Source organism: Embiotoca jacksoni, unplaced genomic scaffold (assembly GCF_022577435.1).
Source record: "Embiotoca jacksoni isolate LCO1_2020_lvr unplaced genomic scaffold, fEmbJac1.0.p SCAF_27, whole genome shotgun sequence".
NCBI classification, from domain to species: Eukaryota; Metazoa; Chordata; class Actinopteri; family Embiotocidae; genus Embiotoca; species Embiotoca jacksoni.
The window spans coordinates 3518632-3545928 of NW_027185378.1; the positions used below are offsets into that span (position 1 = coordinate 3518632).

Genomic DNA, 27297 nt, shown 5'->3' on the forward strand with positions numbered 1-27297 from the left:
GTGTCTTGCTCGAGGACCCTTCAGGACAGCGTCTATCGGACTGATCCCAAAGACAGTGCAGGAGGATGGACAGAAACCTCTGGGTATCGTTAAAAAAAAAAAACGGTACCAGTTCCTGAACGATGGATTTTCCAATAAAATCCATTAAAAAAACAAGAAGAATACACACTTTATATATTACAGTGCAAATCTTGACGTGTCATGCAGTTCAGAGGGGGAGAGTGTAACCCAGGTTGTTTTCTGTAGCTTCATTAACGGATGGAAACTACTGTGAGACAAAACAATAGACTGATCCTAAACGCCTCAGTAGATGCTAGCTAGCTGGCTTTGCACAGATAATCCTCCTGTTGCTGCCACTCAGACAGATATGTGGCCCAAAATGATTTTAAAAAGAGTGAAATGAGGCGTTCTGAAGAAAGAATGAGTTCAATTGAAACAGTGATTTTTATCCGGGTGGGTCGACCGCCCAAGTAGATCCTGTGTGTATTGAATTCAGGGCAGAAGTTATGCATTGTACAACAAATGTGTGAGTGGATGTATGCTAGGAATCGAAATTTGGTTCTGAACGACAAGACTTTTTTACACTCGTTGGCATCGAAGTAATTCGGTCGATTCCATAAAAGCATCAAACTGTGATGAATTGCTTTCTTCTGGTCTTTGTTCTTCAAATGGAGCCCTGCTTGCTTTTTGTAAAGTGGTCTGCAGTCATCCTGGCGTCTGCACGGGAAGAATCAAAAACCAAAAGGCCAAAAAAACGGGCCAAACCATCCAAATATAAAGACCGAGTGGAATTACTCCGTGTATGAAAAGATACGGTGACAAAAACAAAAAAGAAGCAACATCTTTGATTGAAAATCTTTTGGTATGTCTGATAAGTGGGATTTTTGAGGCAGAAGAAGACGTCTGTAAAACTAAAGAACTAATCAGCCGATTAGAAATATAAAGTCGAGTAAACGGGCCAAACGAGAAGCTGCCGATCTTTTGACCCCGGTATTTATCAGTGACAGAAGTTTGCAAGCGGCAGCCGTGATTACACCAAACCAGCACCAACAGTGCGGAGGGGCTGCCGGATTTGAGCCGCTCCAGTTGGCTAATGGCTGCTGCCAGAATGGCAAATCTCTTCCCTGGAAAGCCGACATGCTCCATGAATGAAAGAGCATCTCCAGTTTCATGTTTTGGCTTTCATCTCCTCTAAGAGGGGCTTCACTGGCACGAGCCCCGTCTCGTGTGTTTTTTAAGAATGGACGCTCTTTTTCCTGAAGTGTTCGACCTGTTTGAATTTTTAAAAATGCATTGCTCTCTCGTCAATGAATCATTGATGGCAATCGCAGGTTTGAATCATTCATTCCACACTTTCTTTCTTTCTTTTTCCTGAATGGAGACCGGCCTCCATCCATTTATCCAGAAATCGCTGACCTCTGCACTTTTGTCGCGTTGAATGCACAACAATGTTTTCAACCCCTGCGGTTTTCCGGTCGCTCTATCCACAGGCCATTAGGAACGAGAAAATCCCCCCGCGGCCCAGCGAGCAGCGGCACGATGATAATCTCCCACTCTCTCGTAGCATGTTAGCTGCAGCGGCGGAATGAGGGAGGGAAAAAAAAAAAAAAACGATCTCAAACGTCGGCCGTTGAGCGTAGAATGGTCTCTTTCAGCCCGGCGGTCGAGGAGCGGACCGTTGCTCCGGCCCCTGAAAAGGTTGTTGTGCTGGTTATTGAGAAAGGGGGAGAGGCCTGGTGTCGGGGAGACCCACGAAAGTTGCGGGAGAAGGCCCGCTGACAGTGCAGCCATTGTGCCTTGTTCCAAGGCCTCGCTGAGGGGCTACACTGAGGCATTGTGCTGCCGCGGCCTCCCCTCCCTCTCCCGGTTCCTCCTCCGGGCTCCGGACTGCTCCCAGCGCTCCGCTTGAGGGTTTCGCTCTCTGGGCTTCGGGCTTCTCGCTCAGCCTGGAGTGTTTCTCCTCCCTTCTGCCGCTGCTTTATTATTTTCCTCTCGTCGGGGGCTTCGTTCAATGACGTCTAATTGTTTTGGTGACATGCACTTGCACGCATTGTTCGACGCTTGAATTGCCCCGCAGATATTAATATTAAAATCCAGTTTCTAGCTTGCTTCATGAATGTTGTCAGTGGGAGATTGGTTGGTGTAAATATGGGTCCAACCTGCATGCTTCATTCTGTTTCGGAGCTTTTTGGTGTTTCTGCTGGTTGTTTATATTATGTATTATTTAGTTGTACTGACCTCAAAAAGCAAAATAAAGAATTCAGTTCCCAACACAGACGATACGGGAGGAAGATACATGACAGCTAATCCAAAATATGGAGGAAACATAGAGCTGCCATCTTAAGATAGAGTCTGTTGACGGCGGGAAAGTTATGCTGTTATTCCACCTCGCCAGCTCTTCCAAATATGGTCTGAAAAAACAAGATGCCAAACTGGAGCCTTCAGAACAGCAGCTCACAAACCAGCGAATTGTTAAACAAAACAAAACAAAAAATCAAAGTACACCTGTAGATTTTTCTACAAAGTGGAGGCTCCTGCAGATCTTTGTTGGAGAATTGATGACTCATCTTATAGTTGTAACCACTGCATTAGTTGATCCTCAGTAAGCTGTACTGACTGATACTCGGAGGGATCAGCTGCAGTTTTGTCAACAAGTTCACCTAATTATTAGCTTTGTGCTAATGCTATTGCTACACATCCTGCTTTGATTTCATACCGGGAGTCTGGACTGTTGACATTTCAAAGATGCTGATTATTTATGGCCAGTTCAGCAGGTTTTTGACGAGTTTACAGTCTTCGCTGCTCACATTTCTCTGTGTTAAGTTTTCGAGGTGAAGCTTTGCGGTGCTGAAAATCACTGATTGGGGAAACATGCTGATGTTTAACGCGTGGCTGTGATGTACCCGTCGTTTTTAAAAACCTGCAAACAGGTTGTTTTGCGAGTAGTTCGTGGCTGGCAGTAATCACAATCAGAGAAGAGGCTTTATGAGAGTTTGACACCAGATTTCTGCAGAGTTTTTGCATTTTCTTTGCTTTTGCTGTATTCATAATTTTGCAAACAGCATCTTAAATTTGAATGTCTGTGTCGGTACAGCGGACACTCAATAATTTGTGTGCGTGAAGGGTTTTAAAAGTCGCCTACGATCGGGACGCTGATCGTCGTCTTAACTGTCGCTGACACCGAATAAAGTCTGTGTATGTTGGTGGAAATATTCTTTGTAGGTTTCAGTGATCTTCAGCTCCGTTAACGGCTTTAATCATCAACCTGGTCCTCTTCTTCTGCACCTTAAACCAGTCCCATTTTCTTCACCCTGTTCCCATCATCCAAGGCTCTCACTCTCCTCCTCCCACCGTCTCTCCCCACTTTTCCATCCATCTCTTTCACCCATTTACGTCTCTCTGTCTGTCCTTCACCTGCTCCCCTCAGCCTCTCCTCATTGCTCTCTGCTGATTCTTTCCCCTCCGTTTCCTCTCGTTTTTCTTTTTTTCATTTTCTTTCTCTCCTCTTACCTCCAACTTTCTTTCTACTTCATCCCACTTTTTCATCAGGTTTTTTTTTTCTTTTCTTTTCTTTTTTTCCTCTCCTGCCTGTCCTCTATTCTCTCGCCTACTTTTCTAATCCTCGCTGTGTCTCTGTCTCGCAGTTAAAAGCCTTCAGCAGCAGCTACAGGCCTGTTGTATCACTCTGCACCATCAGGTCTGCTCTAGCTTTGGGCTTTTTGCAACTCGCTAACGAGTTCTTTGTTTTTCTTGTGCTCTCTCTGTCGCCCCCCCCCTCCTCCCCCCGCCCCCACCTCCATGCCCCCCTTCCCCGTTTAGACTCTTTCATCTTTTCTCCTGATCTCTCCGCTGAAGTGTTTGCACTTTACGAAACATGGTGTGACTTCACCTCACTTCAGTCAGACAAGTTTGATCGCAGGACGTAAAAACGAGCAGCGAGTCTGATGAGACCACTTTGAGTAAATGGAAAGGGGGGAAGTTGGAGCTATTAAGACTCTTCTGACATCTTACTTGACTTGTTTTTGTTTTCTGAGGTCAAAAGATTTCTTACTGTATAATTATTATTTTTTTGACTACATGAACTGATTCTAACTCAGCAGCAGGAAGCAATAACCTTCCAGAGAGCACACATCAAAGTTTGTGTCCAAATTTTGGACCCTTTGGCTTGAACTAGATTTTGGGGAACAGAAAGAAGTCGCAAGTGGGTGATAATTGTGTTGTAGCGGCTGAGAAACTTTTTTGATGACATATTGTCATGTTGGAGAACCCTGTTGCCATGGCGCCACAGTTCAGCAGGCGGTTGGCAGTGAATGTTTTTCCCCTCAAGACGCTTCGCAGAAGGTCACAGTAAAACTCGATGTTGACTGTCTGACCCCGGGGGATGAATTCATCGCAAAGAAAACAGCTGTAATAGAGATGCAGATGTTGATCAAGCGATATAACTTGACATACTGCTGCGTGCACATCACTGAGCGTTTGTGTGCCATCGCTCAGCTTTTTGATTGCTCCTTGTATCTTCTGTTTTGATGATTTGATTTAGTTATCGGACATTTCCATTCACCTGCTGCATCATCGAATTATGTCAGTTTGCAATTACTGTCGAAACTAATCCAGATTCCCACATGACTGCCGCAGAGTTCATGTCTCTGCAGTGTTGTGTTAGGCCTCTCTTCCCCTTTATCTTATCTCGTACGTCATCCCAGTCCCCCCCCCCCCCCCCCTCCCCACTTGTTTTCCTCTCCTGCTATAACTCGGCCCTTCAGGGACAGCAGGTCCCTGCTGTACTCACTGTTCTGGACAGTCTGCAGGTTCAAATGTGCCATGCACTCATTCACTTCTCCCCCCACCCCCCCCATCCTTCTGTCTCTCCACCCTCCACCTCCTTCAGCCAGCTGCCAAACAGACCCTCCCTGTTCCCTCCATCCCAACTGGAGGATGGAAAAGCAGTCTTCCAGAAATAGCCCAGATAATTGCCCTCCAGTGATATTTTTTCCTCCTCTGTCGCTCTCTGCTCCTTCATCTGTTCTTTTCCCACTCAAAGCTTTTCTTTCTTTTTTTTCCGCTTCTTCTCTTTTTAGAGAACTTGTCTGATTCCAGAGCCTTTTTTTTTTTTTTTCTTCGGGAGAAAGAAAAGAAAGACCAAAATTCCTCGATGCATTTTTTTTTCCCCTCAGATTGAGGGGAAGCCTGGATGACCATTTCTGGTCTGTGTTGGTTTTCCAGAAATGCAAATCGGACCCACAGACTTAGCTAGCCACAGAGAAAAAAAAAAACTGGAGCACTCAGCAGTTTTCTGGCCAGATGTTGCCGCTGCCACCGCTTCTCAGAGAGGGACAGGAGAGGAAGGAGAGGGGATGGGGGGGAGAAAAAAAATGGAAATACTTCCCAGTTTGGATTTTGGAGCAGGTGTCACGAGAAAGTCAAAACGTCTCGTGTGCATTAAAAAAAAAAAAAAAAAAAAACAGAAACAGAAACAGGAAAAACGGACGGCGCGGGAGCAGCTCCAGGTAAACGTCCAGAAGTCGTATCATAGTTTCCTGCCCCGGCACGCTCGATCGAAGAGGATGTTTTCCTCGTTAGGGGACCAGCTGTGTTTGGGGAGGGTGTGTAATTTGTCTGTGGTTTACAGCTCCTCCCTGTAAGCCTCTGATCCCCCTTCCCCCCCTGCAAACTGCGACCAATGAGCCATGGGATGTTGGTGGAGGTTAGCAGACAGACAGACAGACAGGCGGATGGAGAGGTTCGTGGGTGCTGCCAGGCCCCGCCCACTCCAAACTCCACAGACCACGTGATGCGTGTAGCACACACTGCTGATGAGATTAAAAGCTTGTTTCCTGCAAAATGTGAGCTTTTCAGGAGTGACAGCCACGACAGTTGTGAGTTTTAAAAGCTCGTTATGAAACCAAATCGGCATCCAGTCGGGTCAACTTTATTTATACAGCCCAAACTACCCCAGCAGGCTTTCTAATGTGTACAAAATAGGACATCAGCTGTTCATAAAGCTGCTCTGATAAATATTGATATATCAACAATACATTAAATGACCTGTTGTAGTGCTGAAGAGGTCCCTTGGGGGGGTGAAGGCAGTTCCTCACAGCTAAATTGACCTTTTTAGGCGTCTTTCAGCTTCTTGTTTTCAGTTTACGTCCCACAGATTTAGAGTTTTGTTTCCATCTTAGTGCTTTAATCAGTGACGCTGCAGCACATAACCATTGAATATATTGACTGGTTGCAGCTTCCGGGTCTGAAAAATGAGGCAGATGCGGAAGTGCCTTCAACTGCAATACCACCGAATGCCACTGGAGGTCGGCTCCAAAAAGACTTCGGCTCCACAGACTCCCTGAATGGAAGTCTCATAAAATTGTATTTTATTTCGGTTATTTTGGTGTTGTTAGCTAAAGTCACTCCTTATTAGTTTTCTGGCGGTCCATCTGAAAATAATCCGTCAAAAAGCAGTGTTTTGGGGAGGCGTGTCTGTTTGATTGACAGGCCTGTGGTGCAGTCAGGTTACAGCTATCGGTGGGCGGGACTTAGTATCATCAGGTCAGTCACTTGCTCCTCCCCCAGCTCTTCCAAATATGGTCACTCCCTGCTCCAAACCGTTCTGAACCAGCAAGATGGCGACGACCAAAATCCAAACTCGAATCTTCATAACGTTCACAAACCAACGCATGATGTCACTGCCGGTTGCTGCTTTTACACCAGGTTACAAGCAGCACCAAACAGCCGACAGATACGGTGAGACGCCAGCTGGGGAACACAGTGCAGCATCGACAAGCTAAAGAGAAGCTAAATATCCTCCTTCCGGCCCGTCGAAAGGCTCCACTGCTGGTCGCAGGACAGATTTGATGCACATTTACATGCAGGTCTTTAGCTTCTCATCCAGAGAGATGTGCAGATACATAATCCCTTCCACCCGCCACCCTCCTCCCCTGACCAACCTATTTCTCATGATGCTCCGACAAATGAGAGCATCTCTTTGATTGTGGACATCCGGCTCCACTCGCAGCAGCGACAGCAGCTCTCCCTCCGCCAGCCTCTTCCATCCAAACGGCTCTCAACGGCCAAACCTTTGTTCTGCAGCGCGGCTCGCACTGTAACTAATGGGACAGCCAGGGCTGGAATTTCGAGGGGGAACTCTAAAACTGGGCCATTTGGAAAACATCCCAGTTTTTATCCACAGCTTAGCCACCGAATAAAGAAAAGGAAAAAAAAAAACAAAAAAAAAAACAGCCCAGCCAGCAGCCGAAAATGTTGACACTAAAAGAGTTGATACCATTGTGGTAGTTCGTGGCCTCACACGGCCGCGGCGCGGCTTAGCAGCCGAACACTTTCTCCCCCCTCCGGAGCCACGAGAAGGGATGCCTTAACACTGAAATACTTCCTCTTTTGTCCCTTTTTATCTTCACTCTCAAGTTGGTCTTCGCTCTCTTAAAACCCAAGATGATACACTAGTCTCATTTTTTTAGATTTTATTCCCCCTTTTCCTGCAAAGTTTTATTGACACCATCCCCCCAGCTATTGCCAGTTGTCAGCCAGTGGCTAAACGGCCTCCCTCAATCGCCTTTTCAGCTCAGGCTTAGTCTCATTGGCAGTAAGCTGATTAGGAATGAGCCGCTAAGCCCGGCAGAGACTGATAGCCTAACAGAGAGAGTCGCGGCGGAGTGGCTGAGCGAGCGAGGGAGGGTGAGACGGGAGGGAGAGAGCTAGTGGAAGGACAGAAAGTGAGACAGACAGAGAGACAGACAGGCTGAGATTAATAGATGGGACAGACGTTTGTAGCGTGACGCCGCTGTGATTAGAACAAACTGGACGTTTGGAGGAAGCCGCAGGTTAAAGGTGGGAATCAGAGAGAATAGGATGGAGGAGGAGGAGGAGCCGCCGCTGTCCCGGTTTGACATCGTGTAGAGGAGACGGGACGGGACGGGGGGGAGAGTCGTGAAGCGTTGCAGCAGCGAGCGCGGCTGAAGGGTGAGGGAGGAGAAAAAGTGATGAAGTGACAGTATGTACTTTGGCTGTGATGAAGTATCGGGCGCATGAACGACTCGGTTAAAGAGGGAAAGACGCAGGAGAAGAACCGGGACGAAATGTTTGTGCTCGGAGGCAGAGGAGGCTGAAGGGAAGGAAAAAACAGACGCGGTCTGGTTATAGCGGAAGTGTTTGCTAATTAGATTAAAACCGACTGCAGTAAACAAACTAGTTCTTATGCAGAGGTTATCTGTTACATATTGACGCAACTGAAACTGCGGTTTGTTCATCCGTTTGTCCGCCCCAATCTTATGAATGCGATATCTTGCTGGAATTTCATCAATTTTGGCAAAAACATTCAAGGAGGAACTGTTTAGATGTTGGTGGTCAAAGGTCAAAGGTCGCTTTGACCTCACCAAACACGTTTTTGGCCATAACTCAACAATTCATCCGCCTATTGTGACAACAATTCACACAAATGTCAAACAGGATGAAATGGAGAGGTGATGACCCTTTTGGGCCTGATTTACTAAAATCCCGTGCAAACTCCACACCACCCGCAAAAAAATGTCCCAGCAGATTTACCAACAACGTGCGGTGAGGATTGCCTCTTTCAAACGTGCAATTTAACACGTTGTCCATTTTTGCGTGTTTGCCTGCATGCATATGTAATATTGGGCGTTCCCAGCTGAAGTTGCAAAATACTGGGAGGGAACATGCAATTAAAACAATTTAGCACCCGCAACGATTTTATTTGCCGACGTTTTATTATTTTTTTTATTATGAAGCCTTTTTTTTTTCACCTTTTTGTTTTTCCCCACAGTATTGACTTTCTTGCCGATAATCTCCTATATAGCTTTTTGTTCTCGTTATATTTATATTTATAAATTCAATGGGATCAGATTTCCTTTTGCGGTCGCTCTGTTTCCCATTGCTGGAATCACTTTAACACACGCAAACCCCTCATTTATATACAGCGATTTGCACCTGATTTCAATGACGCAATTACTTTTTAGTAAATCACCCGCAAAACGGGTGCAAAAAAAAAAAAAAAGCGCAAACTTTTGGAAGGAACACGCAATTCACTACCCGTTATTTGAGAAAATCAGTAAATCGGGCCCTCTGTGTCCAAAAAGGTCAAAGGTCAACTGCGCTGTGACGGCATAATGTTCTGCAGAAACCCCTTTTCTGTCCATTATTCAGCACCGTGACTCAGAAACAGGAGGGGAGGTCGTGACTATATTTCATATTCGGTCAGATGCTGAATTGGAGACGGACGTCAGGTCGAAGATGCGCGTGAAGCGCTCACGTTTTAGTATCTGCCGCTTCTTTGCGGCAGCATCCATATTTGAAGCATCGCCTGCTGTCACGGCAACAACATTCTGTTCCATCAGAATTCGCTTTAGTTGACAAACTCCTTCAACAAAGTCTTCACTAAATATGTTACATGAGTCTTGACAGATGTGGATGTGAGCTGCAACTTGACTTGTTGGTGGAGGCAGGGAAGCGTGAGGCGGTGATCGTGGTTAGCTTTCGGAACCTGAACCCTTTAAAGACCTGCAGATACTCTGGTTTATATGTGGCTTTATAGTTAATTGACTGATTCGTTATCCTTAAAATATCATCTTGCGGTTACATCAATGTGTTGCAGTTTTTCCCGCGCGTCAGTAAGGATTTACCGTGCACAAATGCAACGCTGGCGCTGCTGCCACACCGCAACTCTCCACCAGACAGCGAAAACATTCAGCACGCCGTGATTGCGGATGACCGCGGCGACCGGAGCTCTGAAAAGAAGGCGCAGGGAGCTTTTTCTAGAAGTTTTTTAAGAGGGGAAATGGTGTCGAAGGGAAAGCCGCGACCTCCCGGTAGAGGTGAAGGAGGCAGGAAGAGGCGAGCAGCGACGCCGACGTACAGTCTGACAGAGACAAATACGAGAGCTGTGACCTCCAGAGGAGGCGAGGAGGTCAAACAGACACACGAGTCCGAGAGGAAGAAAAAAAAAATACACATAAAACACTCCTGAAAAGCGTTTGTTGTTGTTGATGTAGCTTGAACCTCCGATTGGACGGCGTGGGACTAAACTGTTCGTTCGCAGTGTGTTCCTTCACATCGTGATAGTTTGTTTCGTCGAGCTTTAAGACGTTATTTATTGATAAACGGAGGAAGTTCAAATATTTTACAGAAGAATTAAAAGAAGATTTTAAAACACAATTGAAGAAGAAAAAAGTATTTCAATGGAGGGAATGAATGAGCATAGACAGACAAAAAAATAACCCCCAAGGCCCCCCAAAAAAAGTGTATTTATACCTGTTGGTTGAAATAATAGTGAATCCCATATTGTCTGTTTACCCCGGTAGATGTTTTTTAAAGATGAAAACAGCTGAATAAGAAGCGTGTTCAGCAGAGGAGGAATGAGAGGGCGGGTGCAGACCCAAGATGTTATAAAATTATCTTCCTGCTCTTAATACTATCTCGATGTGATAATGTCGGGGCTCAAAGGTCGGAGCTGCAGCAGCGGGGTAACAGAAGAGTCATTTTTTTTTGGTGATGATGAGTTCTTGGGAGGAACAATAGGTGGGACAGCGGGGATTTTCAGTCTGACTTTAAGAGCAGATTAGAACAAATAGAGGAGGAGGAGATGTGGTTCAGCACGAGAGAGGAGGATGTTGGAGAGATTTGATCTGAACCTGTAAAAGTCTTGTTTTCTGAGTTTTTAGTTGCTAATTTGTTCCTCAAAATCCACTTGAATTTTTCTAGATTCCAGTGTCTGTCTTGTATTTATTACTAAAATATTTATAGTTTGTCGAAATGAAAATGAAACTCTTGGGAGCGATGGAGCTACGACATGCAACAAACAAGTGGTTATTTTATGGTGCACATCTTTACCAGAACTAAATAAATCCCCCCCCCCAATTTTTTTTAAAATTTGTAGTTTTTATCGCATTTAAAAAGGCGCGGCATTTAAAATTGTTAGGTGTTATGAATATACCGATAAATATCTCCACGTGTTGATATCTCGACGCGGTCTGCAGCAGCATGCGTGTTTCTGGGAGGATGATGGTCCTTTATGGGAGCGCCGCATATGGCCCCATTGTTTTTCCCCTGGGGAGGGAGGAGGAGGAGGAGGGGGGAGTGATTTATACGCAGCGCTGTGTCGCACGGCGAGGCCCGACCGGGCGGCAGGAGCCACTCCCCGCTGCTGTAAACAGGTCGCCGCGGTGACAGAGGGTTGCCGGCAAGTCTGCCGCCGCGGGGCCGCCGCGAGATGCGCCGTTTGACCTCTGACCTCCACAAGTGAGCGCAGAGGGCTCAGATTAATCGCTGGCTGTCGCGGAGAAACCTCCTACCTCCCCGAACGTGAATCGCTCCGCCGGGACCACGCGCGGGAAAATTTATACGCCGCCGTTATTTCTTTAATTTTTTTTATTTTTTTTATGTGTGTCAGGAAAGTGAAACAGCTTGTTTTTCTGACTGATATCTGAGCGGTTTATTTTACTCTTTATCTATTATTTAACCAGTGAACCAGAGGAAAACTAGAAATCAGAAGAAGAAACATGATGGAAATGAAAACAATAAACTCCATAAATTATATCAGTAGAAATAGAGCTGGATCAACAAATATAAAAACTGTTTAATTATTTACTTACAATCTTGTTTTAAGCCCTTTAATATCCTCTGAACCTTTGAACTGTTGATCATACAGAACGAGACATTTAAACACATCATATAATGCTCTGATTTTCCCTTTTTTTTAAATTTTTTTAAATTTATTTTTTTTACATTGGATATATCTAATAATGAGGCGATTAATTGATCAAATAACGTGGATCATATAGATGTACCTGACGTGGTCGGTGGCTGGATGTTAGTGAGCGAACGTATCGGCAGCAGCGAACAACGGCTCGTCTGACTTTAGCTTCCCCAAAAAGACTTGTTTGGTTTCCATGGTACCTGGAAAGATGCAGGTGTTCAGTTTGCTGCGTTTCCCACTGTTTATTTTGTATTTTTATTTTAACAGCGGCACTCAACAGATGCTTGTGGGAAGTGCTGGTCATGGTTACCGCTGTTGCTATGCCGCTACGGGCGGTCTGTTTGATGAACGACGACCCCCGGCCCTCTCTGCGGGACGCAGGCTGCAGATGAAGGAGTCTAAATGAACTTTGTCTGGAGCTGACGGCTGAACGTGTTACCTTTGGGTTGTTGTTGGTTTTCCGTGACGTTTGCGATAAAGAGATGTGATGGCGGTGATGAGTCCTCGCTCTCACAGTCACTTCATCCTAAAAGCATCTGATTTATCAGCAAAACAAAGCAGGAAACAGACTCTTTTACTCTGTGCTGTTTCCGTCATTTAATTAACTGCAAATTTGTCAGAAACTTCCACCCGTGAATATCACCTCCTCATCATATCCTGCCTCCTTCTTTTTAACAATGTCAAAATTAAGAACTAAGAGCTGAGAGCTTTACTTCATATTGTGTGGATTTGTACTAAAGTTATATTATCATTTGGCTTTGCAGCAGCACACAGAAGCTTCTACTCCAGCGCCAGCTCTACTCTAATTAGCTTTATTTGGTTTTTCTATCGGTCCAAAGTTGTGGGTAGTGCCGGGTGTTATTTTTGGTATCGCCTCATGTGTGGCACGAGCAGCGACTTCCTGCACAAACCCGACATCGTTAAACAGACAACCGACTACAACGACCGCGGTTTTACTGGATTACTTGATTAATGGCAACCAGAAGGTTTCGACGTTCCTCTGTTTGGTTGCCAACGAAAGGAGCGTTTGTGTCATGTTGAAGATGACGTCACGGAGGATGCCCGTGCCGTGGCTTTGTGAGGTTTGCCGTGTAGTCCAGAAATAGCGGCTGGTACAAAAAAGGGAGTTGAGTTGATGGGGTTGAGGGTCAGCAATAAATCAAGTTGTTCCACGTGGAATTTTTAAAAACAATTCGTCATGTGCTGCAAAGAAACAAAACTGTTGACAAGAAACTGGACGAACTCTGATGTCTAGAATCTCATTGATGCTGTAAAGTCGCCTGGACGGACTCGGACCAAACAAACACAGGTGTCCACATACTTGTGGCCATATTTTCTAACTTAAAATATTTTCTTTTATTTTCATAAACATCTTTTAAATTTAGTTTTTCATTATTATATAAGTAATTCATTTTCCCACATTTTTAATCAAATTTCTCAGTTTCGTACTTTATATTTCTTTCTTGTGTGTGATTAGTTTGATCTTTAGTTGATTGTCTTATTGGTCCGTGAAACTTCAGTTTATTTGTTTACTGTATTTTCAAAGACCTTCATTTCTTGACATTTGCAGCATAAAGAGATAAAACTGTGCTACACTGTAGTTCAAAGACGAGAACAGAAAAGTGTTGAGATGACTTTTTCCTAATTATTGCTTGTGAAGTTGGAGGCATCAAAGCCTGCAATTAGTTCGAGTACCTTCTTCTTTCTTCCGGCTTCACTTTCCGTTTTTTTGTTTGTTTGTTTTTTTGAGACCTCAGTTCACTACATGGCCGATTTAAGGACACGTTGTGCTGCACATTCAGAAGTATTTCTCGTTTTGAAGGCACAGATAAATGTGTTGCGTGTCTTCTTTTGCTGTTTTCCTGCTAAATGACAGCAGAGGAAGCGCTGCTCGTGGAGGTGACAGGGCGATTTCACTGCTGCAGCTGCAGCTGCACCATCACACAGTCGCCGAGTTGGCAGTTACACGAGAAATAACTGTGGGGAGAAGATGTACTTTAAGAATCACGTCAAATCACGTAATTTAAGTTCTGAAGTTTGCCTGAGATCCAAACTTTCTAGAGTTTATTTTAGAAAATCAAGTGTGACTTTGTCGCCACAAGGTCTGGCTTTGTGTGTGTGTGTGTGTGTGTGTGTGTGTGTGTGTGTGTGTGTGTGTTACTCCTGTTTAACTCTTTGATCTCAGACTTAGGACTCTGATCTCTCTCTCTCTCTCTGTGTGTGTGTGTGTGTGTGTGTGTGTGTGTGTGTGTGTGTGTGTGTGTGTGATCTTCCCCTTTCGTGTGATTAGTGGCGTGTAACACTGTGATCCTCCCCTCTGGTCACACCATCAGCCTCTGATGCCACACACACACACACACACACACACACACACACACACACACACACACACACACACACACACACATCGGCACTGCTTCATCACACACTACGGTACTTCACGACACACTCCGTGTTTGTTTTGTCAACAAAAGTCTGACATAAAATTTTAATGTTCAGCATTTTCTGCTATAATTTTACAGTAAGTTTTGTATCTTTAATCTGTGTTTTCTTCGGCGGCGGTTGACTTTGCAGCTAGCTTGTTGCACTAAGCTGCGTCTTGCATTTCAGTAATGTTAACGAACAGCGAGTTCGAGATAATCTTCGACTTAAAAACTTAAAACAAATTCTTTTATCAAACAAATAAACTCAAATATTTTTTATTTTTTTTGTTTTTTTTTGGTCGACTGAACTGAGGCTAAAACTCTCAGACGAAACATGTTCATCTGGACACGAAACTAAATTCTGTTCCAACGTTGACATTGAATCTGCCTCTTTCCCCTCGATCATCCATCCAGAAGCTCAACTGCATGTCATTCTTGTCACACAACGCTCATTAAAATGCGTGCGTGTGTGTGTGTGCGGCCCTCAGCCGTTAAACAGAACTCACTGAATCTCTAATCTCTGTTCACAAGACCGGTCACGCTCCCCCAAAAACAACGTATCTGTGAAGGAAGAGCCCGGTGCCGCGGTGCTCAGCCGGGCACCAACTGACCCAGAAATCTCCTCCGTCTGGAGAAATGTCACGGCTCCCATCAAGCGGCCGCGGACGGGTCGCCGCGTGTTCAAACGCGGCGACCCGTCCGTCCGCGCGGAGTTTTATCTCGCGGGCGTAAAGGAGGTGATGGAACTCGATCTGCGGCGACGGCGCGCACTTCATCAGAAACACCGAAGTCACTTTGTTCAGGTGTGAAACTAAAATTAAAGTCGCGGCTCCGGCCGGCGTATTCCACTGAAGACGGCTTTCTTTCCGTCCTCTGCGCGGCTTCGCGTTCCACCGGCGGCGTGTCAGACGCCGAGCGCTTATCTTCGTCCCTCATTTGCTCGTGTTTCCTGGATCTCCGTGCTCCTGTCGTTGGGAAACGTCGTTAAACGGTTTCTTTTTCGTCCATTTTGTTGTCCTGTCCTACTTTGTGTTGCAGCCTACAGACAAAGTTAAAACGGCCCGCTGTGTTGTCGTCATTAAAAACCTTAATCCCCCTATTTATTGTGTAACTCTGTCACATGCCGTGTCTCTGGAAGGAGGAGAATTAATGTCTTGTCCAAATTGAGACAGCGGGGGTGATGTCGTGAAGTTTTTTTTACAACCGTGATTTCGCATATAGGTGTTTTATTTTGAAAATTTTCCCCGGAGTTTTATTTAGTTTTCTTGACACACTTTCTGCCCGGTCGATTTGCTCTATTCGAGATTGCTGCGGTCTCCAATGGACTCGCTGCCTATCTTTAGCGGAGCAGCGCTGCCGGTGGGATGTGAAGCATCGACTTTAATGACGCCGATTCACCGCGTCGGAAAACAGCCTTTACGCTGAATTTATCTGCACTAATGCAGGTTATTGTCAGTAATCTACAATAAATTATTCGCAGTTGCCACAAACGATCAGTAAATCTGCTGACTTCAGCTTTGTTGTTCTGTTATAAATAGGAACTAAAATGCAACTTTTTAATCTGTAGAATGTGATATTTGTTTTCATATTAAACTATAAATTGAAGACTTTAACTGATGCATTGTGCAAATATTTTATGCACCAAAAATGAAACGAGGTTTCATTTATCCGTTTGGAAGGTTTTTTTTTTTTTTTTAATTTTTCTTTTTTTTATTAAAAGTGTCGGTCTCGGCGTCTCCATGTGGCCCGGACCGACTCCGTGATGTTAAGCTCAGGACTCTGTGGGGTTCAGACCACCTGCTGCACGACTCTCTGTTGTTCTTGTAGTTTGAGGCCGTCGTCCTGCTGCGGAAGGAATTTGTGACAAATCAAACGTCTCTCTGATGGTGTCTTGCGCTGCCCTGAAACTTGACCCTTGACCCTTGACTTGCACGCTAGCAGCGGTAAGATGTGTCTGTCTTGTCGTATCGATGTTCGTAACGCTCCCGTTTCCCAGCATTCATGTCCGCAGATCCTCCGGGAAAACAGCAAAGTCGTTAAATTCAAGTTGGCGAATCCCAGCTCCTCTGACGTGACGACTTCTGTCTGTGCCCTGTTGTGTTTTGGACTTAGTTGATTTATTAAGCAGTTACAAGTCAGTGGGGAGTCCTCACAAGTATAGCAGCAGTCTGTTTAATTGTGTGTGTGCAGACAATTGATTGTCAGGATGGAATTTCGGGTACTTCTGCATGTCTTCGTGCACAAATGGCCATCTATATAATCCTGGCCTGTGTGAATCTGCAGTACCAGTGTGTGTCTCTGCGGGTGTGTGTGTGTGTGTGTGTGTGTGTGTGTGTGTGTGTGTCTGTCTCTGCATGCGTGTGTGTATTTGTGTGTAGTACGGGGGTTAGTACTGGACGGACCGGCCAGAGACGAAGAAAACACAATCAGTTCTTTTGGCTGAATTTGCGTCTCCTCTTGCCAAGCTGCACACCGGCCCACAATGCACTGCAGCCTGAATGGACATAACTCTCTCTCTTTCACACACACACACACACACACACACACACACACACACACACACACACACACACACACACACACTCTTTTGTGAGAGGAGTGTGTGTGTGTGTGTGAGAGGCTGTATTGTGTGTCTGCATTTGTGTGTATTTTGTCCCTGGGAAAGTATGAGTGGGCACTGCAGTAGCGTGTGTGGGGTTTTGTGATTATGCCTGATTTAATTGTGCTGAGGAGCTGAAGGAGGCTGACTGTGTGTGTGTGTGTGTGTGTGCGTGCGTGTGTGTGTGTGCGCACGTGCGCGCCTGCCTCCGAGGATCTAGTCCCCAGCTGTAAAATCGAGTTGGAAGCTCAGATTATTATCATCATTTATTTACATCCGAGCTCGTTGCAGAACTGATTTCATTCAACCTCCAGTTTTCACATTATCTCTCGCCTCCGTCTCATCCTTCCTCCTCGTTATCTTATTGATTGGATTATCTTATAAATAGTGAAATTATTTCCTTTCATTGGATGGAAATAGAAGTCGATTTAAACAACAAACGGGTGCAGATTTGAAGAAAAATAACAAACAAACAAACAACCAAGAGGCTAACAGGAACATCTCGCTGCTAACGAGCAAAAAAAAAAACACAAACAAAATGACAGGAAGACGCAGGAAATGTAAACGAGAGGAGAAACAACGTGCCGCAGAACGATTATAATATCCATAAAATGACAAAAGTTAGAATGGCTCTAATGCAGGAAATGAAACCGCGGGGGAAGCGAAGGCGGTAATGAGGGAGCGAGTGTGTGCGTGTTTCCACTTTATACACAATAGCAGCTACTGGTTTCATTAGGAAATCTGACTCAGAGTAAAACACTCCCGAGACTCTGTGTGTGAATTAGAAATGAAAATATTTGTAATTCCGTACAAGAGGAAGAATCAGATTCAATTCAGGCTCACATAGTTTTATTTAACTCGTGTGTGTGTGTGTGTGTGTAGAGGAGTTTAAAGGAACAGTTTGCACTTTCTTTTTGTTTGGCAGAAAAATGATTTCCAACGTTTCTTCTTTCGTCTTCTGGGCACCGTGAATGAAATCCTTCAAACCATCGTCACTCTTCACTGATAGAAACTGCTTCCTGAGGGATTATTCTCCCTCCTTTAACCTTCATTTATCTCCGTAAGGATCCTTCGAGGCTCACTGATGTCCTCATGGCTGCCCTGACCTTTGACCCCACTTACTATCGACCGCTTCGGAGTGACTCGGCAGCCATTTCGGATTTTGTCAGAAACTGGAGCCCGTTTGTCTTATTTACTTCTAATTAATGAAAAGAATTGCATCTAAATCTCATTTGCGACTTATTTTTGAAACAACCGGTCGAGTGACGCAAACATCTCCCGCGTGTGACACTCGGTGACGAGACCATTTAGGTTTTCTTTATCTGTAGGTTTCTTTGATTGATGACGGTTTGGTCTGTAAAATGAGAAATAAACTCGAGTTGACGCCTTCAAATTTCTTGTTTTGCCTGTAATGCTCAAATATTCATCGACGCTGACCGTGCGAATAAAAGTGTCATCGTGTCATTTTACTGGATAAATGATTATATTAACATCATGACCAATATTTTCAGTTCATCGATGGATCTTACCTTCGTCGCTTCCTGTCCGGACTCGCGTCGTATCTCTTTTTAAACCGTACTTACGAGCAGCCGGAAACATTCGGAGATATGGTGAGTATCTGTCGTGTTAGTGAACAGAACCACAGACGCGTCGATAAAAAAAGTGTTGGCAGAGCCGGTGCAGACGCATCTGAATAAAATCCATTACTCAACACTAATACAGTCGATTCAGCGAATTTCCTCTCGGTATCACTGGCTAACAAATACACGACACGACAGCGCTAACTCAGGCTGTTTATCTGGTGTGACTCGCTAACAACCCTGGAATAAACCTCCCAAATCAGAGTAACAGATTTTCTTTTCTTTTTTTTTTTCCTCTTCTTCCCACTCGGATGACATCTCTGTTCCTTTTCTTTTTTTTCCATCCTCTCTTCGCCCTCCCGCTGTGCCCTCAGTACAACTCATTATTCTTTTGCTATCTTCCCCCCTTTGTCCCCTTAATCCATGTCCCTTCCTCCTCGTCTTCAGTTTTCTTCCTCCATCCCTTCCTGCCTCTGCCCTCATCTTTTTCCTGGTTTGCTCCCGCTGTGTTTCCCACCTCCCATCACCTTTCCTTTCACCCTGGCTACCTGTTGCCCGGCTTCACCCTCCCTCCCTCCCTTCGTGGTGTCCAGGTCAGGCCCCGGGGGGGAACGGGGGAGTGGAGGGGGGCAGTTTTCGTCTCGCACATGTTCGGGGCCCTAAATAGTTCTCTCAGCGGGGGAGCGATTCGTCGGCCTGGCTGGATTATTATTATTTTTTTAATGAGTTTAGAGACAGGAGGGTGGTAGTGTTGGGGGAGGGGAGGCTGAAGATGACACATTCGTTGTAAACCGCCCCCCCCCCCCCCCCCCCCCCCACCAACCCAACCCACCCCCACCCCCGGTAAAAGCAGATTAATTAAAAGCTCACTTGCGCGTTCTGTCTTATCAGCGAGAGTCGAGCACTTTACTGTAAGCCTCCGGGGAGGGCTCAGCGCCAGGCCGGGTGGGCAAGGGAGAAAAGGGGGCGGGGGGAGCCTCCGGGAACGATGCTAATTCCAGCCACTGGGATGGTGCGACGGCTGCTGAGGAATTACCGCCGGCGGTAGGTTTCGTCGCTGATTATCTCTGCGACTGTCGAGGAAGAGATTGCTCTCGCAGACAGACAGCCGGTCGGCCTGTCACTCACAGTTTGGTCTCATTTCTCATTCACACCAGTTTTTTTTTTTTCCTTTTTTTTTTCCCTTCTTCTCTCATTTTCCCGGCAGTCTCCCGGTAATATGAGCCTGAAGCCGGCGAAGATTCAAAAGACCAGCCGCACTAATCTAATGAAATCCTCAACCTGTATTGTATCAACAGTTAAATCCTGCAATAAAGAGTTTAATGAATATATATGTTCTCCATAAAAGAAGCCTCGCAGAATGGTTATAGTCTACTGGGCTTTCTATCCAGGCAGCAATCTGGTGCCACCGGTAACTATTAATAATACAATAATTCTAAATAATGATAAGATTTTTTCCGCTTTTTATTCCCCTGAAGGCCACTGTGATACCCCAGTTTCCTTTCTTCGTTGCTGGTGCCTCTTCCTGTTTAAATATAGTGACTGCATGAAAATTATTGCGGTCACCAAAAGTATTTTTTTCCTTCTTAGCTTACAGGAAGGTCCAGATATTATTTAATCCACGCTTACAGTATGTCTCAATGAATGGCACAACCAGTCAGTCACTTTGGTCCAGATTTAAATATGTCAACAACTAATCGCTGAAGTATCTTTATCGTACCCGGCAGACAAATCTTAATAGTTTCGGTGATCCCTTGACTTCATGTAGCGCCACCAGGAGGTCAAAATTTAAATTTGTTCAGTACTACAAACAAAACTATTCCCATCAGCCCTGGCTGTACTTTGTTTTAAAGGATACACTGAATATAAAGATGGACCTTGTCTCTGGATCTGAAAAGAGAATGCGGAAGTGCCTAAAAATGGAATACCACTAAGGACCACTAGAGGCATCCGTCCAAATAAAACTCTGGCTCCACTAGGCTCCCATTAAAAAAAGCATCAACTTCTCTGATAAAATATATAATCAATAAATGTTTTCCACAAGTCATTATGGTGTCATTAGCTAAATTCCCTCATTCTGAAAATAATTCTAGCATTAATTAGACATTAGGCTTAAAGGAGAGGTATGTTTGGGGGTATGTCTGGTTTGATTGACAGGCCTGGGGTGAATAAACCAATAAATCAAGTTGGTCAATGAGTAATGAGGAAATTGCAGTTCATATTTTGTCCATAAATACAAGAGTACGGGCCTAAAAAAAAAGTGCGGGATGATTTGGACCCACCTTTTCAAGGCCTGCCTGTAATTTTCATCACATTAAAAATGAATTGCATTACATTGATTATGACCAGATTTTATTGATGACTCTGGATCATGTGGCTCTGTAAATCAGTGTTGTCCTCTTCAAATCTGCGTGCGCGGGCGGCTTCAGACACCAAACTCAAAAAACAGCGAGATGAAAGACGAGAGTGTTTTGTAAAAGCAGAAACAGGCAGACAGACGGCGTCCTCGCGGCCGAGGTGAACGGTGAAATGTAATCCGAGCAGGCCTCAGTGAAAGATTTTATTGTCTTCTAATGTCTGGAAAAATAATGTCTGGAAATGAATATCTTACTCTGAAGCTCTGAGAGGTTCATAAAATCTGCACATGTTATTATTCCCTTGTAGACTCGCTGCTCTTTCAGGTTGTACTTCGCTCTGAGTAATGGTCTTCATTTTCTGCAGTCATTTTACTTCAAGGTCATAAAGACGAGACACTGTTTAAAATAAAGGTTAACTTCATGTCCTTTATATGACTTCAGTGTTTGCTGCTCAACACTGTTTCCATTAAACAGAAGAGCTATTGTTTATATGTAACCTTCCTTGTCCTTATGTTTGTGCCCCACGGAGCATGCTCAGTAGACTCTTTCTCCGACTTTCTGTTGGAAACACTTTTTTTCTACCAGGTTGTAAACATGTTTATTTCTGCTGTAAAGTTTGGCATTTTATCATGTGGGTGTGTGGGGATTGACTCGCTTTTTGAAGCCTGCCTCTAGTGGCCATTAGAGGAATTGCAGTTTTTGGCACTTCTGCTTTTTCCTCACAAGGTTGCCGCTTGGGAAAACTGCTTCCTGGGAGTCACATTATAACCCACAAAGTTGCGATACACCATTCAGCCACGAGACCAAAATTGTATCACAGCCCAGCTTCATTTCTTGAGCGTTGATGCACCACCAACAGCATTGAAGAACGTAATTGCATGTGGAGTTTTTACACTCGTGCCACCTGCAGGCAAGGAGTGTTACTACAGGACTTTTTTTTTTTTTTTTTTTTTTTGGGGGGGGGGGTGATTTTAGGATATTTAACACTTAAATCACTGATTATATAAACTATCAGTCATAACAAGATACTTTTAAAAAAAACACCAGATGTTAGCTTTTCAAGGTTTAAAAAAAAATAAAATGTTTGTCTTGTACACTTAATTAATTTGATTCCCTTATAAAAACTGTATGGACTGAGTTCAACATGAAGCTCTGTGCTAATTCTCAATAGAAAATAGTAAAACAACAACAAAAAAAAATCTTTAAACCGCAACCAAGTTAAAAGTAGTATATGAACATCGGGCACTAAAAGAGATCCTAAAAAGCAGCATCTGGCACTTTTTACTCCAACATGCAGAGGAAAATCTGAATTGTTTCCGAATAAGTTCAGTACTACTTAAAAGTAGAGTATAAAATTTGAAGCATTGGATGTTGTTGACAGTGTGTTGTTGTCATTTGTGTTGCAGGTTGCAGCCGTTCATCACCGGACAGCCCAACAAGAAGCTGGCGGTGGAGCAGGTGAGCTGCCGTTTGTCTTCACCACATCTGCTCTTTGTCTCCGACGCTCTTCCTCGTCTTCCCGCTCGCTCACTCAGACTCTAAATACTCAGACACCCAGTCAATCACTCGGACAGATACCCCCCCCCCCCCCTTCCTCCACTCTGTTCTTTCTCTTGCTCAGTCACTCGCCCACTTTTATCTTCCTCTGCCTCGCTTTCCTTTAAGGCACACTCACCACGTCCGGATATGCAGAAGATTTTAATAGCATAATCTGCACAAATAAATGAACAACGACTTTGGGTAATGCTGCAGATCCACCTGTAAGAAAGTTTTACAGCAATATGCATCAATGTGAGGAAGTACCTCGACTGGCTGTGCATTTATTTCACGGCATTAGCCATAAACAGTTTCCCCATTGAATTTCCAGTCACACATAATATGATAAATTATTATATCTGTACCAATTGTGTCACCCACCGGCCATTTTTGGGGGATTCATGGTGATCGATTCACTCAAAAAAAATGTGAAAATCTACTTGAGTAGAAAGATAATTAAATGTTCTTATAATCAACAAATCCCATGAAAAGACCGAAAGTATTTGCCTGAGTTCAACTCGACTTCCTGTCCCTTCCTCTCCGCCCGAAGCGTAATCGGTTCCCACTGAACTCGTAAATCTATAAAGACGCCTCATAAATATTGTCGCTTTATTTTCAAAAAGGTGTTGGCAATTTCCTGAAACAGCCGCGCTTTGTAGTTGAAATCGTACTTTGACGTAAAGTAGTGCATTTGTCGGGGGACTACTTTCAGTGGCGGATCCACAACCTGGTGCTCTATCGGAGCAGCGGGACGGTGAATAATGGATCAACGGCCCTAAAGTCTTACAAAGCTCTGGGTTCAGTTCAGACGTAAGACCGGATACACGTAGGAGGCATCGTGGGTTTGTTATTGCTGGCCAGAGTCGCTAAAATAAATAAAATAAAAAAACTTCCCCTCGGGGATTAATAAAGTAACTACCTAATCTGACCTAACCCAACCTAAGAAGCTCATCAACCAAGTTTTTAAAGGTTAATCCACCCGCCAATTCACTGCGTCCAGACCACATAGATTTATCAATTATATAATTAAGAACCGCAGTTATATACGACTTAGGAAGTGCTGATGAAAATATAAGTATCGATAAATTAACTCATGCACTTACTAAATAACTGCAGGTCTTACTGCTCCTGCTGGCTCGCTGCCATTCTGTAGCCGGTATCATCATGAAAAGTATATTAAAATGATTTTTTTTTTCTGGTATCGAAAAGGTCTTAAAAAAAAAAGTATGAAGTCTTAATTCAACACTGCGGAAATAAAGAGATAAATCGTGTTTTAGATGCACACGCAGTGTTTTGTTAATAAGATTACGCTCCTTGTTGTTGGCCATAAGAAAGCTGTGATGAAGCTGTAACAACCAGCACCTGCAGACGGACTCTCGCCGCTCGTCCATTAAAAGCTGATTGCCGATTGCTGGGATCTCCTGCAGAGCAGACGAGGAGAAATAAATCCCCGTTCGGGCCATGAGAGAGGTGAAGCTCACTTTGTCTTTGTTTGCCCTCTCCTTATTACACCTCCTTCAGCGTGCGTCTCCCTCCGGGGCGTTCACTGCTCCTGAAAGACTCTTGACAGGCTCTTAAAATAAATACGGCTTTAAACTCGAACATAAAAATGTCTTAAACAGCAGTTTTAGAGGTCTTTTTTTTTTTTTTTTCTTTTCTTTTTTACCGCCCCGCCGTGATGGGGTTCTGTTGGCCGGTCGCCGGCGTTCAGATAACTCCAGGAAGGTCGAGTTTACCGGTACAATATCTGTCCTATCTGCTTGACCAAACCCAGTCCGACTTCATGGCTTTGAACAGCTAAATTCCTGGATGTCCTCGTTCTGCCCGTTTTATAGCTTCACAGCTTTTCCAGCCACGTCCAATCAGAAATGGGACAGTTTCTCCTGCTTTGATTCTTAATTTGATTTTAAATTGGGACTTAATTTCAGACGCATGTAGCATTACGGGACTTTCAAAGTCTTAAATTTCAGCTTCCTGGACTTCTTCCACACTTTGTGCTGCTGTTTTTCCTGTCCATATCTCATTTTACATTCCCTCTCTTCTCATGATTAATTTCTCTTTCTTCACCACTTCTACCATTTTCCCGCTTCATCACTCTACGGAGAAGAGACGTGGCAGAAGTTGGCGTTGGCTTTTTTTTTTTCAGTTTGGGAAGTAAAAGTCTCCTTGATTTACTCGAATAAGAGGTCGGGTGACTGACAGTTGGAACATTTCAGAGCTCAGTTGGACGTGAATCTCTCTCAGCTGAAGCTTCAGGACGAACGGTGAGCAGCTCTCGCTCTTGGAGAAAAAGGCAAATTTATCAGCCGGTGGAGAAACGTCAGCTCTTCAGCTGCAGTTCTGCACAAGTCATCCAATCAAAGAGCTTAAAATTCTCTTCTGTGAAATGTATTTTGTCCCGAACTGCATCAACGAAGCGTTTTGATTTTGCGACAGCTGATCCGTTTCCTGACTGACCTCTTCTCTGTAGCCACAGCTGCTGAGGCTCACGGGTGTTTTAGTTTTAGAGTCAAATATTTTCTAGGCTACAGACCAGATTTAGCCTCAAAACCTTAAACAGTAAAATTCCAACTGTCAAGGAATCAGCGCGACACTGTGGTGCATGCTGGGATTTTCACCCAACGTGAGGATTTCATTTCAGGGTTGTGACATTTTTTCGGGGTTTTTTTTTCCCCTCAAAGCTGAAGTTTGTCGTTGAAACATCTGGATGTTTGTCGAGACTGAACTCGATTTATTTGATGCTGTTTTTATGATGTGCTCGACACGAGAGGGTATCGTGGATGTTTCTCGGCTGAAGCAGTTTTATTTCATGTGAGCGTCCACTGCAGTGAAGGCGGCCGGTTCTCTTCGGAGCTCAGCACAGTTCGGGTTGTTGTTAAATTATTCCGGTTTCTAAGATGATGAAATTAAGGCCAAAACTTTAAATGTTCAAATGGGGCTTTTTAAAGTGGGAAAAACTTGCTAAACCTGCAAATCTTCTTCTTTTTCTTTTTTTTAAACCTCCCTCTTTTCTGTCTTTCTCCTTCATTTCACTTCATGCATCGTTCCCTCAAGTCTCTCCTCGCCTTTACTTTCCTCACGTCTTCCCGTTATTGCTTCGCTCCTGTCTTTTCCCGTCATTTTTATATTTCTTCTCCTTCCTCCACATTCCTTCCCCTCTCTTCATTGCTCTCCTCCTCTTCCTCCCTCTCCTCCTCCTCCTCCTCCTCTTCTCCCAGCCTTTGTCTCCCCCCTCCATCATGAGCTGTTGGCAGCTTTGAATGGAGGAGCTCGGGGAGCTCAGGCTCTGTCAACCAGGAAGAAAACATTGCCACAAGGGGCCGGGTCAACAAGGCTTGTTACTTAGCAACCCCCCCCTCTCGCCTCCCCCCCTGGGAACTGGAGGCAAACGTCCGTCGCCATTGGCTGAGGCCGCTCCCAGCTCGCGTTATGTAACGTTGCCATTTCATTGCGGCAACGGGACCAGATTGAAAAGAGATGTGTGCGCTTCGGGTGATGCTCGCCAAGCGCTCTCTCTGTTCGTCACATAACAAAAACTGATTTCCTTCAGCCTCCTCAGTGACCCGGCAATTAGTCCGTACATTTGTCAAACAAGCCAAAGGAGGAAGTGATCGTTTTACTGGACGGAGAAGTTGATTTCTGCCAATTGAAACTGCCCCAGCTGTTCCTCGCTGCCCTCTCGGTCGACTCCCCTCGAACCGCATTTAGTGTGAGAGTCAGACGGGCGGAGGCGGCAGACAAGCTCAGTCGGAGATGTGGGGATTTTCAAAGAGGGTTAGAAATCTGAAAAGGGGGTGATGAGGTCACGGCAGAAGGGCTTTGAACCGCAGACGGTCGCTCCGGCATTGTAGCTGTAGTCTGCTTATTCAAGCAATAGTCTTGGCAAGTGATGGCCGGATCTATTTGAAGTAGGGCTCTCAGGGAAGCTGTCAGGCCAGCGGCAAGCAGCATGACGTGCGCCGTTTTCACCTCATCCTGTGGAAACCCAGTGACCTCCTGATCTCCCCCCCCCCCCCAAAAAAAAAACAAAAACAAAACAGAACTTTTCTGGTTTAAAGTCCCTCTCGTGGAACTGATTATCTCTGTTCATCGAAATGACATATTTCCTAGGTTTTTACCAGGAAAAAAAAAACAATCCCTTAATGTAACCTTTGCCTTCATTCAGTCCATGTAAATCTGTGAATATGCAAATGGACTCTGTCCACACCTGCAGAGCCGCACCCCCTTCCTGTCACAAACATTACGTAGTCGCCTGAACACAGTTAATTGAAATGTCATTTTTGCATAATTGTTAGAATCGTTTCCGTTCGTCTGTACAAAAACATCCGGATGACGCTCGGCGGCCATGTCAGATTTCCTGCGTGCTATAACTAGAGCCGGCAGTTTTTGTTATGATTATAAAGTCTAAATGTTCCAGGCCTCAGCTCCACGACCTGTTCACCCCAAGCGAGTTCAACTTGTAATATTCAACCAAACACATTCCAGTGATCATCTACTGACAATAACAGCACGGATTTTAGTTGCAAAGCCAAACAGCACAGTCAATAACCGGCTCTGCTTTTCCAGTTGTTCTGTGGTTGAGTAACTGCAGACCGTCGGCTGCTGCCGACTTCCTCACACCCGTACGAACCTCCTCCGAGGGGTCGTTTCCTGCGGCTGCGTTCTCGCTCCTAACGAGCAGCCCTCTCGTCGGACACTCAGAAAAAGTGTAAATACTCCACAGCTCGAGTGTCTGCTTCTAACATGCAACATAATCTCTGTATAAACAAGAGCGGTGATGCCTGATGGCGCAAAAAAAAAAAAAAAAAAAAATACAACAACTCCTCGTCTGTCTGTCTCCTCGGTATCCCGACCCGTTTCACACCGCCTAATGAGTCCGGAGCGGCGCGTTCATGCCGTTATGTTTTTCGTATTTCTTTTATTTCCCCCACATTTCCATTTGTGTTCGGCGGCAGTTTAATGAGGCGTCCAGCTGCAGTGACGAGGAGAAACAAACAGCGGAGGAGAGAAGAGGTTTAAGGAGGGCTCAGGTTTTTTTTTTGTTTTTTGGTAGCGGATATTTTACAGCTCAGATATGTTGTGT

At 44.8% G+C, this 27297-nt stretch overlaps 1 protein-coding gene across 2 annotated transcripts in view; it reads left to right on the plus strand.

Moving 5' to 3' along the window:
• LOC138205128 (transcription factor IIIB 90 kDa subunit-like) overlaps window positions 1–27297 on the plus strand; it is a 94439-nt gene that overhangs the window by 59515 nt on the left and 7627 nt on the right. For both annotated transcript variants that reach the window (XM_069160846.1, XM_069160847.1), the window contains one exon: window positions 22085–22136. In XM_069160846.1, coding sequence (XP_069016947.1) covers window positions 22085–22136 — 52 coding nt within the window. The remainder of the gene's footprint in view (window positions 1–22084; window positions 22137–27297) is intronic.